At 40.9% G+C, this 20536-nt stretch overlaps 1 protein-coding gene across 1 annotated transcript in view; it reads left to right on the forward strand.

Moving 5' to 3' along the window:
- The window catches only part of PDZD2 (PDZ domain containing 2), a 196932-nt gene that overhangs the window by 122261 nt on the left and 54135 nt on the right, over positions 1-20536 (forward strand). Inside the window, exons 3-5 of the mRNA XM_063293175.1 lie at positions 4781-4923; positions 7723-7855; positions 10312-10479. Coding sequence (XP_063149245.1) covers positions 4781-4923; positions 7723-7855; positions 10312-10479 — 444 coding nt within the window. The remainder of the gene's footprint in view (positions 1-4780; positions 4924-7722; positions 7856-10311; positions 10480-20536) is intronic.

Raw genomic sequence — 20536 nt, forward strand, 5'->3', positions numbered from 1 at the left:
TTGTTGCAGCAAGTTAGTTTCATAAACCATAGTAAAGATTAACTACAGTTAATGCAGAACTCCTAGCAAAAGCTCCATAGATAAGGCACAGTTTATGTAAATTCCTGATGTGACATTGGGCATCTCTTTACTTTCATCAGAAACTCGTATTTATTTATTTATTAAAAGGCATCCCATTTTACAGGTTAAAGAATATTCAGACCTGTCTTACAAAATACATATCCACAAAAACATTGCAAAAAAGCTTGATGAAGGCTGCCTAAATGAATAAACTTCACATACTGTCAATTTTCTGTTGGCAAGGATTTCTTCAAATAAATTCCCATTGCTTCTGTACAGTTTTTTTAGACCTTATTGAATTGCAAATAACAACATAGGCTCTGTTTTTGCTTGTGGAAACAAGCAAATAACCTTCCTTTTGATTTATTAATGATAGAGCTGGAATGTGTATGAAAACAAAGAATTTAAGCATCTTGTCTGATCCAGGTTATAACCCAAGCTTTTAGGCACAGTACTGATCCGCCTCTCAAAAGCTGTGTCACATACTTGCAGTTCGGGGTATAGATCATTCCCAATCTAAATGCATCTTTTTAATGGCCAATGCTTTCCTGACACAGGCAGATAGCTCCTAGGAGCAACATGAAATAAAAAAAAAACAGGCTATTCTCATTTGGGGCCTGTTGTATAAGATAGATAACCCATTTTTCACACATAATGAGACAGAAAATTACATTCCTGCCCTAGCCTAATTGTCTTTGTAGCATATGCATAGAGACATTTATGCCCCTTTTAAATGCAAATTTCATCTAGATCTCTTTAAGTGATACAAACAGAAGGCAAGTTCAGAGACAAGTTGGGGGGAGGGTCCATCCAAAGTTAAGCACTTTGTGAAATTAGGAATTTGTCCCAGACTGAGCTGGGCTATTGATTCAGATAGTTCAATACTGCCTTCATTGAGTTGCAGCAATCCCTCAGAATAAGCCAGAATATTATACGAAGCTCAGTCTATGGCTTTGTATTCTGGCTTGTTCCACGCTAGTAGCAATTTTCCATTTCAGTCAAAGCAGGAAACTGATTAATTTGCATATTTGTGCAAAGCAGCTATGAATCTCCGCAAAATGCTCACTTCTGGGTTATCTAAAAATAATCTCAAGAAAATGAAATAGAGAAGGCACACAAACCTTTGTTAACAGTGGCTGTAGGATGCATCATGTGTAATGAAATAACTGTGTGTGTGTGTGTGTGTGTGCTTCTGCTCTCCCCTCATGTTGTATCTCGCGTTTTCTGTGTGTATGTGAAGCTCAGAATGGGCTGCATACTCTGCTTGGTCACACAACCAGGTAGGAAACTTAAGATGGAGTAATGGGCAACATCTGAGTAATTGCCCACCTGTGTCTCCCATAGGGATGCATTTATTTATTTAATCACATTTTGAGGCTGTCTGACTCTGGGTGGCTTATAAATAAAAACAATACATATGAGCAAAAATACAACTGACCAGAGGAGCAGAATACCAAACCACCCCCACTGAAGGGAACTCTACAGTCATCCTATCCCCAAGGCTTGGGGGAACATTCAAGTCTTCAACCATTTCTGAAACAATATCAGGGTGGGGGGATATCATTCCAGAGGGCAGGGGCTGCTACAGAGTAGGCACATTTCCTGTGTCCCACAAGATGACATTGCTTAGTTGATGGGACCCAGAGCTTACCCACCCTTCTTCACCCTACCAAGCAAAGACAACTGGATATACACAGATTTTCTGCTTCACAGATACACATGAGGGGAGAGCAGAGCCAGGACCTAAGCCATGAAGAGCCTTAAAAGTGATAACCAACATTTTTCATGTCAAAGTGGTACTGGTACCTGGTAACCATACTGGTAACCAGTGAAGCTCATGAAGCATGGGGTCACATGCACATAATGCACCTCCCTCATCACTGCCCATGCCATTGCATTCTGGACCAGCTGTAGCTTCTGGATGGTCTTCAAGGGTAGCCCCATGTAGAATGCATTACAGTAATCCAATTGTGAGATGACCAGGGTATGAGTGACTGTCTAAAGTGTCTCTTGATCTAGGAAAGGGTGCAACTGGCATACTAGATGTACTTGTGCAAAGGCCCTCTTGGCCACAGCGGCCACCTGCTTTTCAAGCAGGGGTTGAGAGTCCCGAAGGGCCCCTAGATTGCACACATATCTCAAATGGTGAAATGCAATCTCACTGAGAGTCTACAGTGGAGTATCTCCAGATTCAGGGGACCCAAATAGACACAGCCACTCTGTCAGGATTAAGCCTGACTGTGCTCCTCCCCAGGCAGATCTGCACAGCTTCCAGGCATTGGGTTAGTACTTCAGCCTCACTGCCTGGCCAGCCTGGAGTCAAGATGTACAGCTGGGTATCATCAGTGTATGATCCCAGATCGGTGGATGACCTCACCCAGCAGTTTCCTGTAGATAAGAAACAGAAGGGGAGAGAGCGTTAAATTCTGCTGCATCCCCCAAATCTCTCCCTACCTGTCAACACTGATTGAAACTAGCCACAGAGAAAGGAGGAGCATAAAACAGTGCCTCCCACTCCCTACCACCAAAGGTGGTTGAAAAGGATACCATGGTTGATGGTTTTGAAAGTTGCTGAAACATCAAGGAACAATAGCATAGACGTGTCACCCTCATCCCAGCTCTGCCACAGGTCATCAAGAAATCTGGACTTTCTTCACAGCCTCCCTGCAATCCCCAGCTTGATTCATCCCATTTGTAACACAATATTTCTTTTGCCAGTTTCTCTTACTGTATCAAATTTGGTCCTGTTCTGTTCAGTTTGGGAAGCGTTATACTGCCAGTGGATGGATAGACTTCGGAGCTCCTTTATATAATTTCTTTCAAACTTTCCATTGAGCTGGAAAGGGTAAAAAGGATAGTTTCTTCATGCTCTGTATTTCTCTGTCCCCATTCCACCAACTGAAGGAGTGGAATGGCAGTGGAAAAACCTGTTTTATTTCACTACCAAAGCCACCATGATTTGCACAATGATGTGTTCTATGAACCAGACACAATCTAGAAACAATGTGATGTGTGATTAGCAGCAATGATTGTTAATGGCAGTTCTGGTATTTCTGTTTGGTTCAGTAGAGTGTATGAACATCAGCGAGAGGGGATAAGTGGAATGCAATGTAATAAGCATCAAGGTTTTGATTAATTTGCCCTGAATAGTGGAAAACCTTTGAAACTGGAAGAAAGCGCTTTCTAGCATTGGAATGACATCTTTATCATCTGCAAAGTTGATAAAGCTCAGTTACTGCAAACGCACCTCTCTTTCTCCTAAAACAATATTAGGCTAAGTCCTTGGGGCCTATTGTCTGCAAAATACCGCTAACAAGGTAGCTGTGAAGCAGCTGTTGTGCTCTTCCTGAGAATCTCACCTTTGCAGAAAAGCCTCTGCCAGGTGCAGGGAAAACAACCTCTTTGTACTCTTCCCACCAATAACCACCCTCTTTGCTCCAGACAAATTCTAGTCTCTTCTTTGGGCACAATGGAAATGCCAAGAAACTTGATATCTGGAATCAAGGTGTGTTTCTTTTCACCAGAGCATGTTGGCCTTAGAGCCTGATAATTTGTGTGGGTTTCTAAGGGGTAAAATGGATCACTTCAGAACATCCAGGATGTAAGAGAGGTTTCCTGCTGTATTTAGTCTGGAAAGTTTGCACGGATATTTTGTAGTAAGTCTCTTATGTATTGGGGGGGGTGGTAGTTGTGTGTATACGACTGTGCCATTGTGGGGGTTTTCTTAGTGAGAAATGAGGAAAAATCTGGCCTCCATGCCATTGCTTGAATCAGCCTTTCTCAACCTTTTGACCCTGGAGGAATCCTTGAAATATTTTTCAGGCCTCGGAGAACCCCTGTACATTCAGGCTCACATATAGGCCAGAAGTCACAACATTATTTATTTATTTATTTATTTTTCAAATTTCTATTACTGCCCATCTCCCCCCAAAGAGAGGGACTCTGGGCGGTACAAAATTGTTGTATTCATTTCATGTGTAGGCCTGTATATATGCATTAGCAGTGTTCTTAAACTAAAACAATAAACAACAACACTTACCTCTTTAATGTGAAGTTGCCCAAAATTGAAATAATTTTTTAAATAAATGGTGATCTCCCAGGGAACGCCCAGTGACCTCTTGCAGAACCCTAGGGTGCCACAGAACCCTGGTTGAGAAACCTTGGCTTATATCTTTGGGAGTAAAGAGTGTTGTTTAAAACAGAAAAACTTAACCATTCAAAGAGGGTGCTGTGCTGTATTATCCCTGACTGTGGTAGGTCTCTTATGGCTACAGGCCCAGCTAGTATCAATCACTTTTGAATGAAGATGGCAGAGAGACAGAGAAACGGAATATTAACGTTGTGAATTGGGTAACTGCCACATCAGATAGTACCTTCCTCTGGAATTCTCTAGGTTGCTTTAAGCCAAAGATGCACAGCTTTTGACCTAAAACGTTCGCTACGTCCCCCAGAGAAAACAAGTTACTGCTGTTTTGTAATTCTTTGAGGTGACAGACGTTGAACAGATGTCATCAGACTTATTGGCTTTAATGGTGCTTCTTTGTGATGCCAGCATGTGGCTTTCTTTGGCTGACAACAAGGAAGTTAAAGTTTCTGCATCTTCATGGCTTTTCTTGTTGCACATGCTAGATCTCAACTAGAAGGAGAAAATAGATGCAGTTAGAAGGATCCCCCCCCCCCTGGTAACACTGCAGCGGCTTTCTTCAATTTCTCCTCCCAGAGAGAAGGCTGTCGGATATGGAAGATGACCATGGTGAAGGGAACAGACGGGCTGGGAATCCAGATCACTGGAGGCCGTGGATCGAAGCGTTCTCCTCATGCCATCATAATCGCCCGGGTGGAAGAAGGTGGATCAGCTCACAGGTAACATTTGTTGTGTGGTCTTTTAATGCAAGTCTGTATGTCCCTCCTTTCAATCAGACACATTTAGGAATCAAAAGCTCAAGGACAATAAAACCAAATGTCATGTGCTACATTATTTGATTTATACTTGCTTGTTGGCTGTGATTGGTTCTCAGAGTAACTTGCAGTATTAAAATCCAACATACAAGTACAACAAAAATCAATAAAGAAACTGGGAGACCGTGACTTCTAGTCTGGCCTTAGGCAACAAAATCAGCTGGGTGAGCTTGGGCCAGCCATTTTCTCTCAGCCCTAGGAAGGAGGCAATGGCAAACCTGTTCTGAAACGTTGCCAAGAAAACTGCAGGGGAAGGAAGGAAGGAAGGAAGGAAGGAAGGAAGGAAGGAAGGAAGGAAGGAAGGAGGAAGGAAGGAAGGAAGGAAGGAAGGAAGGAAGGAAGGAAGGAAGGAAGGAAGGAAGGAAGGATAACCTGTTATTATTATCATTTTATTATCATTACATTTTACTGACAAGGAAGTCCCCTCTTCCTTGCTGCCAGAAAAGCTTGGCACTTTTGGTTACTCTGCACCTGATGAGATGGGACCCATTTGCAAAACCTTCTGTGTTTATCCTGTTGCATTTGTTTCTTTTCACTCTCCCATAAGAACTGTCAGCTAAAAATATTTCCCAAGCTTTTCCTCTCAGAAGTATTTTTTCCAAGGTGTCCCACTAACCCTGAGTAGCTTATTGGTAGAAATAAGCATGATTGTTGTTGTTATAAGAGATTTAGCAAGAATACTAAATTTAAGACTTGAAAAAATAAGCAGGTAAAAATATGCACTTGCTTTGCCCTCAAAACAAAATTTGCTAAGGGAGAGCTCCTTTTGATGGGGTGTCCTTCTGCCTGTGGCAGATCCAATGTAAATAATGCTTCTGCCCCCGCCCCCCAATGCCTGCGATGGGTTCTTGAATCCTCTACATAGATTGTTTTGCCAGCAATAAATTTAGAGGTACAGGAAAACTGAACAGTTTGGAATAGGCTTGTTTTGGAAAATTTAAAACTTCAAATATATTAGGAGGACAATAGTTACTGGTACATATTCATTTTTTATCCTGCCATAGAGAGTAATTCATACATATTTGTTTTTAAATCTATTTATTCTATGTATTCTTGAATATGGATGTAACCAAAGTATCTGCAGGTAATTGGAATCCTTTATTTCTCAGCAGAATTACTTTGATCAGATGAATGAAAGAAAAAGCTATTTTGGAGATCTCTCTGTCAACTGATTGAAGGACGGAGGCATCGTATTCCATAGAAAAATGCCTCTGTTGTAAATGCAGGTCTTGGTCTTGTTCACTAACTAAGTCTGCCACCTTCACCAATCTCTTATCCTCCCATTGCGCTGGATTAGAATTCCCATTGTTCCAAGCCAGGTTGGGAAAGGCAGCAGTAGGCACCTGAAGTCTGGAACTTTGTAAAAATCTGTAGCCAAAATACTACTACTATTACTATTACTATTACTACTACTGCTGCTGCTAATAATAATCATAAACGTATTTCCTTTTTCAACTCTATTTTGAAATCCCACTTCCAGCATTAAGAATCCGAGGCTGCCCCTTTCTGCAGAATGGAAGAATTTGTAAGAATTAAAAAAGAAATCCAGTCCTTTATAGCACATTTTACTGTATGAAATCTGCTTGGCCTGCAATAAAACTTTCATTACTACTGGAAAAGGAATATAGATCACCAGGGAGTATTGTATGTGTTATCTATATGAGAACCAGTAGGCCTAATATAAAGTAGATAGTGGGTAGAGGGGCTATGAAGAGTTTTTCCAGACTGATAATGGCCTAGTTTAGTCTTCAAGGTCATTAACTTGGCTTTTCATCCAACCTCAAGAGGCACTCTTGGCATGCAAGAAAGAAAGAAAGAAAATGCTGAAATTTCACAAGATTGTATCTTTTGGGAGATGTAGAATGCCTGGGGCCAGGAAGAGTCTCTTGGCTTTAGCCAACCTAAGTGGGAATTATTGTCTGATCAAAGGTGCATTTCCAGTGTTGAAAGCACAGTCCAACATGGGTGGGATGTAATCTGACTTTAGTTCTAAACCTTAAAGGCAAATTAATTCTTGGAAGGAAAGTGAGTTAGTTTTGTTTGTTTGTTTCTGACATTAGTTTCTGGCAGCAAATTGTGGGATATCTATTCCCAAATGAGAAATTAGATCAAATTTTCATCCTAGGAGCCTTAGCATGGGATGTTTCCACTGACTCAAAAAAAAAAAAACCCACCTTAAAGGGGCTTGACCAATAAGGGTCCTACTTACTCCTTTCTGCGAAGGATAGGAAAGAGTGCTAGGACCAGAATGAGTCCATGCAGAATTAACTACTCCAGAATAAATGAGTGAAAATTCAGTGGTAAAGCTGACCTACTTACTAGTTATGCTGTTGGCGTTTATAAAGCTCTTTGAGATTCCCCAGGGAAAGTGTTAAGTAAACATGGAGTTGAATATTCATTATTAACAAAATGCAGAAAGAGCCTCTGATGTTCACCTTGAAATTTCCCTCTGAAGAGGATGGATGACGTCATGTTTTCCAGATCAAGCATGGCCACTTATTTGCACAATGCTTAATCTTGGAGTAGAGGCAAACATTTACTAAGAAATATTTTAGCTACAACTGCCCAGCATTGTCTTTGACCCTTGAATCAGTACAAGTTTTCCAGCTTGTCGTGTCCTCTTTTAAGGCTGAAGGAGCTAAATATGTGAGGGGTTTTTGGGGGGGAGGGTATAAAGCCTGTTTTGTTCTTTTTGTTTCTTAGAGATGGCAGGTTGAAGGTAGGCGATGAGCTTCTAATGATCAATGGCCAGTCCTTGGTTGGTCTGTCCCATCAAGATGCTGTTGCTTTACTGCGATCAGCTGAAGGCCTTGTGTACCTGGTAGTGGCAAGCAGGGTAAGTAATTTTGTGTATATGATTTCATATGTTGAAGAAAGCACAGAAGATTAGAAGATTCTTTTTTATAAGTTGTGGTCATCTAGCCTAGTGCTGAAAATGCAAAACTTACAAAGGAAGGGAGGAAGGAAGATAAATCAGCTTTATGAACCTGCCTTATGTTAGGTGAGAGGATTTGATCCAGTAGCCCAGGACTTGGAAAATTGTTTTTTAATCTATGAAGGGCCCTTGAACCATGGAGGAAAATCAACAGGGGATTGGAGTTGATAGTGGGTGGAATAAGACCACTTTTTAAAATAAGTGTGTTAAAGAGTAAAATGGATGCCTTAAACCTTGCAGGGTTTAAAGCATTCATTTTACCTCTTAAGATTTCTGAAACTTCCAAACAATTCCTGGCATCACTGATTTTGCGGTGAGTGCATCTTCAACATGGCATAGAAAGCCTGGTTCAGTCTTCATCCAGGCAGAAGCTCCATTTTCCTGTTCTGTGGGCATCTAATCAATCACATAATACCATATGTAAGATTGAATAGACACTACTGTGACTCTCAGAGAAGATGCTTACTGTCTTGTGATGAGATAGCTCAGGGATTGGTAAACCATAGACAGCTATTGTTGACCTCTCCCATCAGCTTGGCTAGTTGTCGGGAGTGATGGGAACTGTAGTCCAACAACAGCTGGAGGACCAAAGATTCTCCATCCCTGGAGTGGACAATAAAAATAACTTAAGTAGCTAGAGTACATTTTCAGAACTAATGCATACAGTACTGTAGGTGACTCTGTATAAATTTAAATTCTAGTTCTATAATTTAAAAAGTTACCAAATTGCATTCAAGTTCACAATAAAAAGTCTCACAGTGTGCAGACTTATAGTGACTTCTGCAACAGTTGGAGTTATTAACTATCCAACAGATTTGGCAACACTTTGCTTTTTTTCCCCCCTTCATTGTGTTGTGTCAGTTAAAACCATTTAGAATGGCTGTCAGTAAATTTGTTCTTAGTTGGTGGAGTTGGGCTGTGTTCCAAATTGCCCCAAACTCTCCATAAATTCTTCCTTCACTTACACCTTCTGTGGAACTGAGTTAAAGTCTTGGAGGAAGTAGCTCTTTCAATATATGTTTTATGTGAACTAAAAGCATACATTTATTTCATTATTGCACCTGTGGGGTATAACAATATGTGTTTTATCAGTTATATGTCAGTTATGCAATAAAATGCACAAACATCTGTAACACATAGCAGTGTGGCATCCATTTTTACAAATGAAACTGAAGGGAATTTTGCCCAGACATGTTTGGTTCTTGATCTTCCATCACTTGGAGAGTCAACAATTGACTATCAATGGAATTTGTCAATTAGAGTCCATGGAAAAGGCAATCCTGTAATGGGCAGTTCTGCCTATGATGCTTGATCATACCGGCTCATTTCCAAATGTAAGTCATCCCTAAATGCTACAGGGAGCAAGCCATGAACCAGCTTCGTGAACACTGTTTTTCTTGATCATGGGGTACAAGGGAATTGTCAGCCTTACCAGGCAGAACAGATAGGAAACACGGGTGGGGGGAGGGAGGAGAGTGGGGCAGGGAGTGAGAGCTTCTCAACTATTTTATGAAGGCTGGGAGACCTGCAAACATGGCTACCATTACGCAATGCAGCTATTCATCTCTAAGTGTCCTCTGTCATACTTCATGGTGAATTTGCTGATTGGGAAAGGGAACAACTTGACTGTTTGACTAGTAATGCCAGTAACAATGGTTTCTTTCTAGTCAAGATATTTGGTCCTACAGATGCAGTCTTTCACTTCCCTTATACTGAAGCAGCTCTCCAAAAAACTAGCTATAAAAATAGCTAAAAATACTTTAGAAATAGCAAAGTAAAGGAGGCTGGAAACCTGCTACATGACAAGTGTATGAAAAGTAAGCATTTTGGCAGGAAACCATTGTTAAAAAGAGTTGAGGTCATGGAAATAGATTGCATATAGTTATGGAGGGATTACAGGTAGTTCTTGTTTAGCGACCACAATTGGGACCAGCAACTCAGTCATTAAGTGAAATGGTCACTAAGTGAAATCATGACCATGCTTATGTTCTTACTTCACTTTGCTTTGCTTTACAGACCTGCAAAGGTCATAAATGTGAGAATTGGTCTCAAAGTTACTTTTTCATCACTGTCATAACTGCAAATGGTCACTAAACAAGGACTTCCTGTATGTAGTTTGAATTAGCTGATTCATTCTCCGACATGTCCAATGATCAGTTGATCCACAGGAGCATCAAAGATGGAAATGAAGTTTTTTAAAAAAATACACCCTTGCTTCCAGCATTACCAGCCAAGAGAAATCATGGCAACTGTTCATCATCTACAATGTGATACTAATACAGGCTTACTTTATAGGGTTGTTGTGCCAACATATATTCATATATGTAATGACAAGTATTTTTCTTTCTTTCTTGTAGGAAGGAGCAGAAGAAGATGTTCTTCATTATCCATCTACAAGTTTGCCAGACTTAATTAGCACTTGTTCTGCTCAGGATACAGCCCCCTGGATTGACAATAAGGAGAACGAAGCACCGGAAGAGGAGGCTGTCAAAGGAAAGACCCCAGAGTCAGGAGTCCTGGAGCCTGTAAGTATGACCTTGCATAGGAAACCCATATTGGGCTATTTCCTGCCCAACTGAGCTTTGCATAGTTAAAAAATCTGACTTGGGCTGGTCTCAAAGAGCTAAATGGGCTGGTCTCAAAAAGCAAAACATTGAAAATGGTTAGTACTTGGCTGTCAGTACAACCCAGGGTTCTAGGCTAAACTGGGAAGTTGAAAAACACCCTGAAAAAAGGCAGTGACAAATCATTTTTGTAATGTTGCCAACAAAGCTACATAGATTGTGTCCATGACATCACAAGGAGGAGTCAAGTTCAATTTGCAGGATGCATATCTTTACAAGTCAGTTCCACTCCAATTATTTTTTTAAAGAACAGGCAAATTTTATTTATGTATATATACATGTCCCTGAACATATGCATTTTTCTGTGCTTATGGAGCCTTGTATCACAAAATTGAGATAAATTTTTATGTAATTCAGGAAATGTGAATGATGTCAGTTTGCTTAAAAATGCACCTCAAATGACATTTGCCACTTCCCTGGGATACTATTTTGAAGAAATGTTGATTAACAAGTTGGTCATCTCCTTTAGCAATTGTGGCTGCTTTAGAGGTGTGTCAGAGAATCATGTTTTGCTTTCTTCAGTAAGACTATCATTGCAACTTACTAAAAAACCAATTCAGACATAATGTTCTTTGCTAAATAAACCATGATGGCTTATTGGATCAAGACTGAGAGTGGTGCCCATATGCTCTTGTTCTTCTTTTGTGCACCATAATGAAAAATGGCCAGCATCAACCACAGTTTTCCCTTACAAAAGAAACTGGTTTAATCTGACCAGGAAGAGGAAGGGAGAAGATAAACACAATGCCGTCTCAGACCAACATTTATTGACTTGCAGTGATTGGGCTTAAATGTGTCACTGTGTTATTTTAATATTTAATATTTCATTTTATTTTAGCCACACTCCCAATAGACTCTTTGTGGCCTCTGTAGAAGATGATATTGTACTGTATATAAATAGGTCATTTCTTTTTTCAGCTTCTTTGTAGCTCATTCTTTGTGCAACATATTCATTCTGGATCTGCTGTTGATAGATATTTTAGTCATTTATTTATCAATCACCATCTGGGGCTTTTCAGTTTGAGATAAATATTGTGGAAGTCCCTGCTCCAAAGAATTAAGGTAGACCCAGGAAGGTATGGAGTGGGACGTGGTGGCGCTGCGGGTTAAATCGTTGAGCTGCTGAGCTTGCCGATTGGAAGGTCGGCGGTTCGAATCCGTGTGACGGGGTGAGCTCCCGTTGCTAGTCCCAGCTCCTGCCAACCTAGAAGTTTGAAAACATGCAAATGTGAGTAGATTAATAGGTACCGCTTTGGCGGGCAGGCAACAGCGTTCCATTTAGTCATGCCAGCCACATGACCACGGAAGTGTCTACAGATAAACGCTGGCTCTTCGGCTTTGAAACGGAGATGAGCACCGCCCCCTAGAGTCGGACACGACTGGACTTAATGTCAAGGGAAACCTTTACCTTTACTAGGAAGGTATGGAAGTCCCCACTAGATCAGATTGGAAGCCTGTCTGGTCCAATGTCGTCTTTCTTATAATATTTAGTTGCCTACGGGTATTCCAAGTTCCAAGCAAGGGAATATGGGCAGAATCACATAAGGGAGCAGATCATCTTTGGGCAACTGAAGGGGTTAGAGTTGGAGGACAAAAAATATCTAACTGTAGAGGCATAAATTAGGACAAGGAATCTAGCTTTATTTATATTAACCATTGGCCATCTATTTGTAGAGTTGAGCATGCTTGGAAAATGATCAAAATAAGTGCTTTGGTACCTGCAGAATCATCTTTCTGCTATCCATTAAAGAGCCATCTCTTTTTTCAGGCTTCTTTAAGAGTCACATTAAAAACACAGATCAACGCCTTAAAGGAGCTGCATCATTTTTCAGACTTGTGCAGAAACCTGAACAAAAGAGGTAGCTGCTTTAATGAGTAGTAAGAGTTGCTGTGCAAGCTCAGGTTTCAAAGCTTTTCTTCTTAATCATTCTTTTAGTGTACACAGTGCTAATTCTGGTGCAGAATATAGAAGGCTTTAAAGGTTAGCCTGTGATAGATTTGGGAGAGGTCTGGTGACTAGTATAAGAATTTGAGGATAGGAGATGTGGTTTGAACAATACGGTAAGTGAATTAATTTACTGTGCAGAAAGGACATTCCATAACAAAACAGAACAAAAAGCCCCAGATTCAATCCCCACTGTCAGTAGTTGTTAGGATTTGAAATCTTGGTCAGCTACTGCAGTATTGGCACTATCGAGATAGGGAATTAATGGTTTGACCCTGAAAGAGAACTTTCTTCACGTTTTGTGTAGAAATGAGACTGCTCAGGGAGAAACATCAATCCACAGGGGTTTACAGGCATCACTTTGTTAGTTCAGAGTATGAGGTATACTGCACAACAGAGCAAGCACATATTTGAAAGCACAAATTAGATCTACTTGCCTAATTGAATCAGAATCTCCAAGACAAGTCCAGAATCACAATAAAACATTTAAGTCCAAGCATTAAAATTTTGTAATTGAGGAATTGAATAGATTTAAGCCCAGCTAAGGGGTAGCACCTGCCTATTCTTGGCTACTCCCAGAAAATAGATCATACTTGAATAGTTCTTGGATAGGAGAACAAGCCATTTTTGGAAAAAGGTAAAGGACTGCCTCCACTTCAACTCCCCCCATCCATCTATCTCTCCCCATCTCTGCCCTTTTGGCCGCCCACCTGTCCACTGCCACCAGCTTCCCCTGCTGCCAGGCCCTGCCCACTGCGGCTGTGCCTGCTGCACCGCATGCCACTACTATACTGGCTGGGTCCTCCTCTCAGGAAAGAAGGCCCTGGCCGGCGCGCAAAAGGAGCCCTTGGCTGGTGTGTAAGAGAAGGCCCTGGCTGCACTGGCATGAAAGAAGGTGGCACAAAAGATGGCACCGGCCGGTACAGTAGTGGCATACGATGTGGCTTGAGGAGTAACAACTGATCCAAAGTCACTAGTTAACCTCCATGGCAAGGGTGACGTTGGACCTGGGACTTCCAAGTCCTAGACAAGTAGTGTAAAATCTTATGAGCTTCCTAGATATATTTGTTTACTTATTGTTGGAGGCATAGCACTGAATTAACTGGATCTTTTATCTAATGCCCTTTGTCTCCTATCACTTGATAATGCTATTTAAAATACAGAAGCTGTTATTCTTCACATTAATTCCAATGGGTAATGATGATGTTTCAGTCAGTCAATGGAATTATGATGCTAAATTATGATTTAGGAATTCAACAGGTGAACCAAGGGGACATTTGTGATCCACTGCTGTTTATATGGAATCTGAAGATATGGAAAATGTCTTATACCACATTGGCAATATAATATCTCATTTAAAGAGGCTGAATGAACGGTGTGGGAAATAGTGCCTATCAATTAAAAGGTGGAAGAGGCATGCTAGAAAGAGGGCAAGAAAGTCAAGGTTGTCACACCCAGAAATTCAACACTGGGGCAGGAAGAAATGATGGATTTTGGGGAACTGAGAGCTAGGATTTGGGCTAAGCTCAGGCTTCCCCTAGAGCAGCAACCTCTTTTTATTTTGCAGTAGAACACAAGATATGGCAATATCCAGTCCAGGTTTTCCCCAATTTTTATTTCAGGAGCCTGATTTAAATAACTAAGACACATTGCTAATTTACTGCAGATTATTCATAATGCTATTTCCACCATTAGGCAACAAACTTTGGATGCCTTTAAAAATCAGTAAACTTTACTTATTAATGTACTGTAATGTACAGTACTGTGTGCTGTATTCTTAAGCATCAGTTGCTTGCGGGATTTTCTAATTTGGTTCTCCTGGGCTAGCCTGGCTCTGTGCCTTGAGGTTCTCTTACCCTCCAAATGTGTTGGACTTCGCTTACTGTAACTCTTAACTAACATGGTCTTTGGCCATCTAGTATCACTTTGCAAACAATAGGGGCATATTTTCAAAACTAATCTTATGAACAATCAATCTTGGAGCTCTAATCTACTAATGGAAAGCTCTGATCACAACATGATCATATGAAAACCACATTTTCCTCCCAAGCGAGAACTGCAAAAAGTACAGTAACGTTGCTGGAGGTGCTGAAAATTCTAAGATATACATGTGTAATCTAACACTGTTTTAAAATAGCAACCATTCGTTTATACAAAAGGGAAAGAGTTGTGTTGTGTAGTTTACATTCTACAGGAATCAGTTGTATTATATGTTCACCCTCCCCAAACCCCTACTTTCACTGAACAGATTGGATTTTTCAAAATTATTTCTAATTCTCTTTGTCTGCCTACCTCCTTATATATTTGCCACTGTAAAAATACAGTATGGAATTAATTATGTGGGGTAATGCTTAGTGCAAACTTTTAGCAAGTTAAGATTTCTGTACTTTGAATGAAGCTGCCCTTTGGGGATTTTCTCATGTAATTTACAGAGGTTAGATTCTTTATTAAATGCAACCAATTATACAATGATCTCGCATAGTTTGCCATTTTGGAGGGGGAACGTTATGATGGGCTCAGCCAGGCTTTTCATCTGAGAATCTCAACAAATACAAGGAGTTGTCCTTTTCATTGTATGGATCTAAATACTGGTTTGATCATGAATGCAAAGAAAATTCTTATTGCAATGGATTGGACTTACGAGAGAACACCTAACAATTTTTCCTTCTGATATCACATGAGTATAACAAAGTAATGTAAACTTTTATTAGAAAGCAAGAAGAGGACCACTGTAAAAGAAGCTTGCCCACAGTTGATTTTAAGAGCCAGCTCTGGTCCTTCTGCTATTTTTAGGAAATTAACCTCTTTATAGTCTGTCCTGTTCCAGTGGAAATTTGAGAGGCCTCATGTGGGATCTATATAAACAGAGATGGCCTCCGTGCCCTTGGTTCAGCTGGATGTGAAGCTTCCTCCTGTATGTAAAGCAAAGCAAACATACCTCCCATCAGCAACTACCACTGGGGAGCAGACCCCATCCACCCTACACCAGGTTTTTATAGCTTTGTGGAAGCCCAACTCTGTTCCACTGGGAAGGCACATCTCCTAAGAGACAGTGCTTTACAGTAGGATGTGGAGTGCACCAGCTCTTCCAGATCTTGACTGGACAGAAACAACAGGAGAAATGCAGTCCTGTAGGTGACTAGGACCCAAGCCATGAAGGGCTTTATAGATGGCAATCAAGACCTTGAATTGACCCTGGAAACCTGGTACTAATGGAGCTTGGGGAGCAAAAGTCTCATTACAGTAGTCCAAATAGAAGGGGTAGGAGGCATCTGGGGCATTAGCGACTGTGAGATGAGAAGGGCCTTCTGAACCAGGAGAAGATATGCCCCAAATTGATCTGTACAAAGGTCCTCTTGGCCATGGCTGCCACTTCTCATTAAGCAGGAGCCAAGAGTCCAGGTGGACCCCCAAATTATGAACCAGTTCTGCTTGGGGCGATGCCACCCATTGAGGACTAAAGATGGCAAATCAGTATATCCTTCAAGTCAGTCTTGTCTCCTGGTGACTGCCTGTTCAAGTCCATACAGTTTTCCTGGCAGCAGTTTCAGAAATAGTTTGCCATTTACTTCTTCCTAGGGCTGAGGGACAGCCTCGTGTGGCGCAGAGAGGTAGGCAGCAGTATTGCAACCGAAACTCTCCCCACAACCCGAGTTCGATCCCAGTTGGAAGCTGGATTCTCGGGTAGCTGGCTCAGGTCGACTCAGCCTTCCATCCTTCCGAGGTCGATAAAATGATCACCCAGCTTGCTGGGGAAAGTGACGACTGGGGAAGGCAACGGCAAACCACCCTGCTATAGTCTGCCAAGAAAACGTCGCAAAAGCGGCATCTCCCCAAAGGATCAGACATGACTCGGTGCTTACACAGGGAACCTTTCACCTTTTCAGGGCTGAGGGACAATGACTGGACCAAGGTCACCCAGCTGGCTTCATGCCAAAGACAAGACTAGAACTGACAGAGTCCCAGTTTCTAGCCTGGTGCCTTTAACCAGACTGGCTCTCATAAACAATATAAACATCAATATAACATCCAACACCAGATTAAAACACCTCTTGCGGAAAAAATTGTCCTTGTTTAGAAAGGAAAATATGGGAGCCTTTTATTCCTGTTAAAAGAAAAAAAAATCAGGAAGCGAGATAAATATTCAATCATCAGAAGTCCCTTGTAATTTGAATAGCTAGAAATGCTAAATAAACACACCAAAGACTTTGAAAGCCCGTCTTAAAAGCCATTAGAGGCTACTTGACTCCTTCATTTCTCCAGTGCATCGTATACAATATAGCAATGAAAATTGGAGTATGCAAGAGAGCTGGTTTTCCGGACACCAATTCTGCTTAGCCCCACGCACAGTTGGATGTCGAACCCTATTTGTGAAAGTGGGCTGTAGGGATCAGATGGGATTGCTTCTTGTGTAAAAACCTCCCTGCTATGCAGCCTTTTCCCTGCTTGAGCTTCTTGACTCCATGGGCCTGTTGGCAGTGGAATTCCCTAGGCTTATGCTATGCTTTGTGTTAAAATGCAGCTCTCCAGGCTGAATCTCTCAACATTCTGCTTCTTTGGGTGACCTCAGAGTTTAATATCATGGGGAAAGAATACAAACTTTTCCCTATCCGTTTCCTATCGTATGATACAAATCTGTCATATCCTTACAATAACCATACATCCTTAATTATAAAGGACAGTCCTTTATTTCAGAAAGCCGTCCTTTAGATTTATTTTATTTAATTATTCACTTCCTTGGTTTTGCTCTTGAATGCTCTTTTGTAAAGCAAAATTATAAACAATTTTTAAAAATCCTTATGAACATCTTTCAGATTTGCCCCCCTTTCAGGTTTGTCCTTTATTTTTACCAAGAAAATATGGTCATTGTACATATCCTACATCGATGTTTTTTTTTTCTTTAAGCTGAAGAACCCCGGTATTTCATTTCACAAGGATAAACGGGTTGAACTCTTCCATTCACAGTCTAATCTCTCCCTTTATGTAACAGAACTCCTGAAGAGATGCAGAGTAACACTCAGTCACCACAACAAATGCCTTTCAATCTCAAAGAGGCAGTGAACTCTGTGGTGTGTGTGTGTGTGTAGAGATCAGACAAGAGAGAGGTATTCTAGCATGCTTACGAAGCTACTGTAGGTACCAGGCTAAACCTTTTGGGCTTCCCTCTTGCCCGTTGTGAGCAGAAAACGTGCTTGGAAACCCTTGTCTGCAGAGAAAAATCAGCTGAATTTCCTGATTTTTTTTTAAATCATGTTTTTAATTAGCAATATGCATTCAGAACTGAATAAGTATCATTTCCTGAAAGTCAGTTAGCTTCAATGGCAGGGTTACTGTCTTGGCAGAAGGGCAATTTGTAAAAAGGCTGTGGTCACTTAGGACTAGGTGAGAAAAAAAAACGTATTTTCAGTGGACTGTGGTAGCCAGCCAAAGATTATAAACTGGGGCCCATGAGAAACTTGTAGAAGCTTAATGGGTCAAGTTTCTGTTTATTTTCAGAACAGAATGATATCTGGGATTTTGGGGAAAGTAAAAAGACTGCAGTGTATACAATACACTATATGTTCTTGGCATGAGTGGGGGAAATCGAGAAAGCCCTTCTCCCTGAGCTGCTGCTGCTGCTGTTTTTTTTACTAACAAAACTTTGAGTTCATTTCTTCATGTGTATTTTTTTTTCCTTTATGGAGCTCTGAAATGAGCATGTAATCAGTGCACCAGTTAAAAGATTGTAATATGCCTGTAATCTAAATGCCTCATGTGTCTTTTATTAACACCACTACTATCAATATACATGTTTGTGTACACTTCAGACCATCCAAAATATAATTTTGTCAATAAATCTCATCATACGAAGTATGATGAGCTTGCATTGTTTTCCCCTACAAGATAAGGTGCTGAATATACTTCAAGAGATCTGTGAGTTGATTTCCCAGGATCCTTTTGAAAAGAAAAAAAAATAAGCAAAAAAGTTTGGCTTGAGACACAGATGCTGAATAAGGAAGTCTTTATATCCATAGCTGCTATTTGGCTGTGTTCCCACAACACACTTAATTGGGTCAGTCGAGGATTAGTGTGGCATGGGAATGCCAGAAAGGGTTAACTGAGTCAGTCAACTAGCTCCTAGGGATTTAAATTTAACCCAAAACAGACCTAGTCACATACTGTAATGGAATGTGAGGATGATCTTAGAAGATGGGTGAAGAGATGCTGCCTAGGGAACGATCAGATAAAAGGGGGAGGAGCGTGCAACTGAGTAACAGACAGAAACTTAGAAAGGATCCACCCTAACTTGGCAGGTCGTAAAAAGGGATGACGGGAGATTTGTACTTTCAGACTTGCAAGGTTCTCTTAATGTAGTCTAACAATAAAGTAGAAGTAGCTCATCTGGTCATGTTTCCTGTCTGGTTTACCTGGGAGGGCTAACTTGTAGAAAGTTACACTTGCTTTCTCCCCAGTGAATTGGGTGATTCAATCCAACTCAATCCATTTAATTTTTTGCATATTTATGTTGTTATTTCATTTTTTATATGGCTTAGGAATTAAGAAAGCAAAAAGTTCTGGTGGGTATAGTTTTTGCTGGGGCCAAGAAGTCTGAGTGTGGCCAGGTCAAAAAGTCAGATCCTTTGTCTTTCAAGCTGATATGCTAATAGTTACTATGGTAACTAATGGTTAGTAGCCTAGATAAAGGTCAATGTTTTCCTCCTCTCTGGCTTTTCTGCTCTCTCCTTCTGTTTTTTCAAATGCAGCTACTGTAAGTCTGCTTGAAACTATTTATCTCCCTGCGTGGAGAGAGGCAGAACTATAAAAATGCTTTTACTCTCTATTTTGTAAATACAGTTTATATTTGTTGAAGTTTGCTGGTGTGATAATTTGATCTCTCTCAATGGCAAAACTCTTCTGAAATTCCACTGCTGATCCTCAGGATCATACACACACACCAACAATTTAGTCCTCCAAGGAAAAGAGCTGTAGAGAAAGTCTTAGCTGAACAGGATCCTGAAAACCCTGCAGTGCTGATTGGCTGATCTGGCTGGGCCATTTCAATTGTTGCCTTCCTGGCCAATAGCAGGAAGCTAATGATATCAGGAAGTCTTGTCTTTACACTTTGGTTATACGGTCAGATGCATGAGCTCCTAGGTAGTTCCTGGAGAAAGTAGGTTGGGATTTGTAGTCCCCAGATGTGACTTGAGACTGAACAATTTGTGTGGCCAAACCCATTGCACTAACCATCATTGATTAGTGCTAGTTTGGTGTAGCGGTTAAGGCTCTGGGCTAGAAACCAGGAGACTGTGAGTTCTGGTCCAGCCTTAGGCACAAAACCAGCTGGGTGACCTTGGGCCAGTCCCTCTCTCTCAGCCTAGGAAGGAGACAAGGGCAAACCACTTCTGAAAAACCTTGCCAAGAAAACTGCAAGTAACCAGAAGTCAACAGTGACTCAAAGGCATGTGCACACACACAGACACACACACACAAGCTGGAAATGCTAGGAATGGAAAGCCTAATTGCTTGTATGTGAGGGACGTATTTTGCTGCTGACCTGCAACCTTTCATACAACAGGTGCATTTCTCCTTTGCTGTGACAATGTTATCAGCATCTTCCTGGGAATGGGAGTGATTTCAGTCAGAAAATTGGTATATATTTGAGGGGGAAAAGCCCCACGTCTTCTGCAGTTCCAGTGCCCTATGCCAAGGTTTGGTTCTTTACATTGGGGAAAAAGTGCTTTCTAATGTATAGAGCATAGTTTATTTTCTGCCATAGGCTCTCAATTGTTATCTGTCCATCCATTCTATGCTGCAGATCGCCTCCTAATACCAGACAATGTTCTACAAAGTAATTTATTGTAAAGAAAAATGCAAAATCCTTTTCTTTCTTCCCTCTGAAAAGTAGAGAGAAATTATACCTTTTTACTTTATATTGCAGAATCAGTTTTTCATCTTGGGATCCTTTTGGCAAAATGAATAGAATGAACATAAAAAATATGCTTTCATCAAGCTATTGAACCTGTACATTGGCTT

The sequence above is a fragment of the Candoia aspera genome, chromosome 2, assembly GCF_035149785.1.
Source record: "Candoia aspera isolate rCanAsp1 chromosome 2, rCanAsp1.hap2, whole genome shotgun sequence".
Taxonomy (NCBI): Eukaryota; Metazoa; Chordata; class Lepidosauria; order Squamata; family Boidae; genus Candoia; species Candoia aspera.